Raw genomic sequence first — 5,642 nt, forward strand, 5'->3', positions numbered from 1 at the left:
GAAATACACTGCTCTCAAGGTGCTGCTGCTGCGGCGCTACTCCCTTTCCGATGCAGAAACTCCTCTCTCTTTCGGGCCTGGGTGATGGTACCGCACTCAAGCTGAAGGAGAGCACTCTGTCCTTTCTAGTAATGGATGACGGCGGATACCTCTTCACACACGTCCTCCTCCGACAGTTGCCGGTGCGAGCTGGCCTAACCAACTCCCCGCTGCTGGCCGCGAAGGATTACCGCTCACTCGCAGAAAAAGCGGATCGCATTCTCCTGGCTACCAGGAGCTTTGGCATCCAGGCGATGGTTCCTGACTCACGGATGGCATCTTCTGCACGCCCACCAATTCTCCCGGTGGCCTCCAACTCATCGATGGTGGCTGGGATCGCGGCACCGCGGCATCGTGGAAAAGGGCTGTGTTTTTACCATCAGCGTGACAGTGCCGTGCCGCCTTTTCAGGGAAATGAGCCCGCCAGCGCTCCGTAGCGGCCGAGACCGCTGGCAATAGGGCTTTGGAGTTGACGTCACGCCGCAGTGCATTGTGGGATCGCGGCGCCATGTCAGAAGGCCACAAATCAAAACAAACACACTGTGTTGATAGCAGGACTGCCAGAACCATGCTTAAAATCAGCGCAAAAGACAAATGGCTGTATCGCGAACGATTGCACCCAGACGCCAAGAGACGGTACATGGAAAAAATAGCGTGCATCGGTAATGTGGACCCGTATGAAAAAAGGCAGTGTAGTGGATACCCAGACAGCCTACCGCCGTTGTCCTATCCCGATATCTTCGCGTACCTTGTCTGTGGAGTCAGCGCATACACGGCGAATCATTTTCGGAATTATAAATTCCCGGAGGCGCACATCTAATTCACAAACGGTTGGGTACAAGATTTGGCCGTTTTTAAGCCTCCAATTTGTGAGTACGTTGACCATATGACCAAGATACAGCCAGAGGTTGCCAGCTGTGCGTTGCCATGTAAATAGTTTGCATTTCATGTGTATGTACTTGCTAAGTACATGTGAACAGATCTTGAATAAAAAAAATAAACATACTTTTCTTTTCTGTTTCATATTTCATATGCTGGTTTGCCTGCAGGCACGTGCAGAGGGCGGGGCAGAAGGGGCTTGAGCACCCGCCCCTTTCCTGATGGGTGCCCAAAGTGCCCTTTTGTTGAGGCAATTTTTTTTTAAATTTTTAATAAATTTTTTTTTAAATGTGTGTGTGCGTGTGGAGTCCTGTCTGTGCCCCTCAACAATAATATTTAACTATTAATCACATTTTTGCTAAATAAAAGGATCTGGCTTGCATCAGTCACATGATCACTATTAACCAATGATCGCCCTTGACGGCAGAACGCGCTGGTTACGAGCCGGGAACGAGCTCACAAAGTGCACGCGCATTTTTTGCTGTAGGAGAAACACAAATTAACTCAGAGACACAGACTGATGCGACAAAACCAGTAAGTAGGTGTACAGCGCACACTGTAGTCTAAAGCACACAGGAGTGTTAGCTTATTACGTACACGTTGGTAAGCTGTCTTGTGGCAACTGACGAACTGAAACAAATGAGCGTGCTGTGTGTGCAACAGCGCGACAAACTTTACCTGTCCTTTTATTAACTGCACAAGTAGTGCTGGTCATAGCTGCTGGCTCACTGGGTAAGGCTGTCATGGGTCTGTAGCTCTGTCACCGTTTTAGGGAACATATTTAGTTTTAAAGTAAGTTACAGGGCTTTTCCTGCCTTTCTGGAGGGATTATATTTCACTTAAAACGATCTAATATGCATGTCCACATAATAATGGATTATTGTAATTATAATATTTAAAAAAAACACGCTGTATTTTAAAAAACATACATTAAGAAACAGATTATATTAGATTTATATTTTAAATAAGACAAAATGCTGATTTTACAGCAGCAAAATTATTGTATCTCTACAGTTTAAAAATGTAATAAGCTTTCTGCCTGCACAGAGTGGATAGTGAAACAAATGGAATCATCATAAATACATTATTATAAATTTATTACTTTTTTCCCTCATTGCTTTATTATTGTAGCTCTAGTAATAAATAATAAGGGAAGGATTCTGGATCAGCACCATGATGGAAACTTGTGCCCACAGTATATACAGTATTCTGAAGAAGGTCTAAAATGTCACTGTGTGTGCGTGCATGTGTGTGTTTTATGTATATGGATTTTGAATTATTACTCATAATATAACATTGTCCAGACATGGCTGGTAAGGACATGAATAGGAAGAAACAGTAGGAGCTGTGTGAGGTTACTAAAGGCAGTGGATCCCTCAGCAGCTGGATTACAAAGAGCACAGGTAACATTAACACATGTACCAGTTGTTGGAGAGGTATTCCAGTATAAAAATAATAATAAGCACAACTGAAATGTTTTTCTTCTATAACATTTTTCTGTCATCATTTTATTATAGATTAAGTGCAGGAGTTGTTAAGTGTGGATAATTAAATTATAGTTTATTGCAATAGCAAGTTGTGCCTTGTTCTCAGATGGACAGCAAGTGGAGAGTGTTATATGAGATGAGGGGATGAAGGAGGAAGAGAGGCAAAGAGTGATTCACAGGCAGAGCCGAGTTTATTTCTCAGTTTTTTGTTGCCTTATGGTTCCAAGCGCTGTCACCAATCTTTGCATTTTGTTATTATCTCATGACACTTGTTTAATCAGCTCCCATCTCTCCTATGGACTTTTTAATGTCTACAGTCTCAGATCAGCACAGCCCTGCCCTCCAGCACTATCAGCAGCAGGAGCAGCAGCAACCCCTCAACAGCAACATTGTACCCATCAGGTAAAACATAGGCTACGTTTGCTTTGCCTCACAACAGTGATATAGTATAATGCGATCCCATATTAGATTCTTGATGAATGTGTGTTGTTGTTATTCAGCCTGGTTCAATGTGCCCCTTTTTAGCTTTGAGCACCCGCCCCTGTAAACGTCTCTGCACGGCCCTGTTTGCCTGCAATAATGCCAAATAATACGCTACTCTGTCAACATGACGTGGTTCTGCAGCATCACACATTAGGATGTTTTATCTAATTATCTATGACCTCAGCACATTCAAAATAACACTAAAAGCCTATTAAGAGAGATATGAATTTATTTAGAACTCACCGGAAAGAAAATGCCGCGAGCAAACCAACAAAAAATTGGGGATGGCAGAGAACTCGATATCCGCTCGTCTGACCGCTGCAATCCAAGCCTGACGTCTTCGTTTAGTAATATCGGATACATGAGGTCCCTCCCATTGCCTCCAGGAGGGGAAACAATGAAAAGAGAGCCCATTTTCCAGCTTGTCCTTCCCTATCGTGTGATCTGTCGTTGCAACACAGCACGTATGAACCATAGCTGACACTTCTGTGTGCTTTCTTTGGCCTACTGTCATGGCGGGAGGGGGCGTGCGGGGGGGCACGCCAGTGACATCACGCTCCAAAGCCCTATAAGGAAAGGGAACGGCTACTCTTTATATAGGACTCAGGCTCAGGGACACGTTTTCTTGTTGACTCCTGTTCCAAGAAGAGCCTCGGGAACTCTTGTGTCGTCTTTGCATACCTCCACAATGGTATATTATTTAATCTTTAAAAAAAAAAATGGAGATTTCCCACGTACTCTCCCACCAGAGAGTACCACACTTTGAAAAAGACTGCACTGGAAAAAAATATTTTATGTTAAGACCATCAATGGTTAAGACATTCAGGAGATTGTAAAAGAGAGCCAGTAGCCACATGCATGAAAATAAAGAAGTCTTTGCTTAAATAATGAATTGTACTCAAATTGTAAATTTGTAAATTAATTTAAATTTAAAATTAATTTAATTTAAAATTAATTTAAATTTGTAAATTAATTTACAAATTTGTTTTATTTTTGTATTTATTTATCACTAAAGTAATTTATTATCAAATAATGTAATTTAAAATAAAAATGCTATTTTTAAATGAATCAATAACTTAATTATTAATCGATTAATACATACTTCATTTATTATTTTTTGTGTGAATTTCACCCAAAACACTTACATTTTCAGTTAAAATCTCATTTCAAAGCCCATTCAGATTTTCAAAATCTTTTTTAAAACACAATTTTAAAAAAGAGAAAGTAAATGGATTCAAAATTCAAAGATTCATTTCTGACATTTAAAATGGTGATTCCACTCCTCATTTGAAAATCCATTTCCCTTTCCTGTTAGCGCACAGATTGGTTATTATATTATAGCAAATTGATTATCTGTGGGATTAAGTACTGGATTAGCTATCTTATTTAAGAAATCCTGAAGAAATGCCGTGGTTGGACAGACACAGGCTCGCTGCCTAGATTTTTATACATTGCCGTTTGTGCTCAGCTTTCCACTGCTACATTTTTTGCTTACATTTTTTTTTTCTGAATTCATTTTCAATTTGAAATACTGAATAGTGTTTTTATTTTAAAATACATACTGAATAATCACTGTTTGAATAAATAAAAGAATTCATAAACAAATTTATAATTATTTTATTGTACAATTAATCATTTAATTCTTTATTTTAATGCATGTGGATCTTGTGGTCCTCCAGAGTTTCAGGTAGGAACATATTTACAAATCAGTAGTGAAGTCTGAAGTTCCTTATACTCTATGTTGAGGCTTGAATGGGTTTGCAACCTCCAAATTCAATATAGTTCTCAGATTATGTTAAAGTTGAGAGACTTGGGGAGGGGAAAAATTTAACCCCCCCCAAAAAAAAACCACACACACCACACAACAACCCACAACCCACAACCCACCAAAACATAAGGAACCCCACACGCATTGTAAATGCCTGAGTCTGTTACAGCTTTTGACATAAACAATGGTAAAGTGAGCAATAAAACACGTTCAGAATTGTTTATATTGATATACTTGAGAACAGAGCTCTTACAGTGAGGTGTGTGGCTCTTAAAAGAGCCGTTTAGTTACTTCAGTTGGTATGAATGCGTTTAACCGCCGAAGCCGTACAGAGTGCGGCCCTGTCTCTTCAGAGCGTACACCACGTCCATGGCGGTCACGGTCTTCCGCTTGGCGTGCTCGGTGTAGGTGACGGCGTCACGGATCACGTTCTCCAGAAACACCTTCAGCACACCGCGGGTCTCCTCGTAGATCAGACCAGAGATACGCTTCACTCCGCCACGGCGAGCCAGGCGGCGGATGGCGGGTTTGGTGATTCCCTGGATGTTATCACGGAGAACTTTACGGTGACGCTTAGCGCCTCCTTTTCCGAGTCCTTTGCCGCCTTTGCCCCTTCCACTCATGGCTATGCTTTCTTCGTTGCACAAATAAAGACGAATGAGAGTCACAGCGGCAGGTCCTGTGTGTTTATGTGTGCTCTGAGGACGTAAAAGAAAAGCATGCGGGCGAGTTTTGCTGGGCGGATCGAAGCTTAGTGGCTCCGCCCACTCTTTGTCCAAATGCTGACATTTTGTCTTTTGTTAACGACAGATGACGTCTGTCAGGGAGACACACCAAAGCGCCGTCAGTAGTCTAGTTCACTTTTTTAGTTTTTTTACATAACATGTAACACTCACTAGAACCTTTTTTACTTCATATCAAACACACTGATCAACCATAAAATTAATTTTTAAGTATATTAGGTAGTTTAGAAAAAATGCGGTACA

General features: G+C 41.3%; 1 protein-coding gene across 1 annotated transcript; it reads right to left on the reverse strand.

The window, feature by feature from the left end:
• Positions 1-4,489: 4,489 nt before the first annotated feature.
• LOC116318239 (histone H4) lies at positions 4,490-5,471 on the reverse strand. The gene has a single exon (XM_039618376.1). It carries the CDS (start codon positions 5,277-5,279, stop codon positions 4,968-4,970), a length of 312 nt encoding a protein of 103 aa, XP_039474310.1. The 5' UTR covers positions 5,280-5,471; the 3' UTR covers positions 4,490-4,967.
• Positions 5,472-5,642: the final 171 nt, after the last annotated feature.

This window comes from Oreochromis aureus, linkage group 10 (assembly GCF_013358895.1).
Source record: "Oreochromis aureus strain Israel breed Guangdong linkage group 10, ZZ_aureus, whole genome shotgun sequence".
NCBI classification, from domain to species: domain Eukaryota; kingdom Metazoa; phylum Chordata; class Actinopteri; order Cichliformes; family Cichlidae; genus Oreochromis; species Oreochromis aureus.

Bases quoted from the DNA above. Each gene is read 5' to 3' on its own strand.
- LOC116318239 (XM_039618376.1), bottom strand. From the start codon at position 5,279: ATGAGTGGAAGGGGCAAAGGCGGCAAAGGACTCGGAAAAGGAGGCGCT.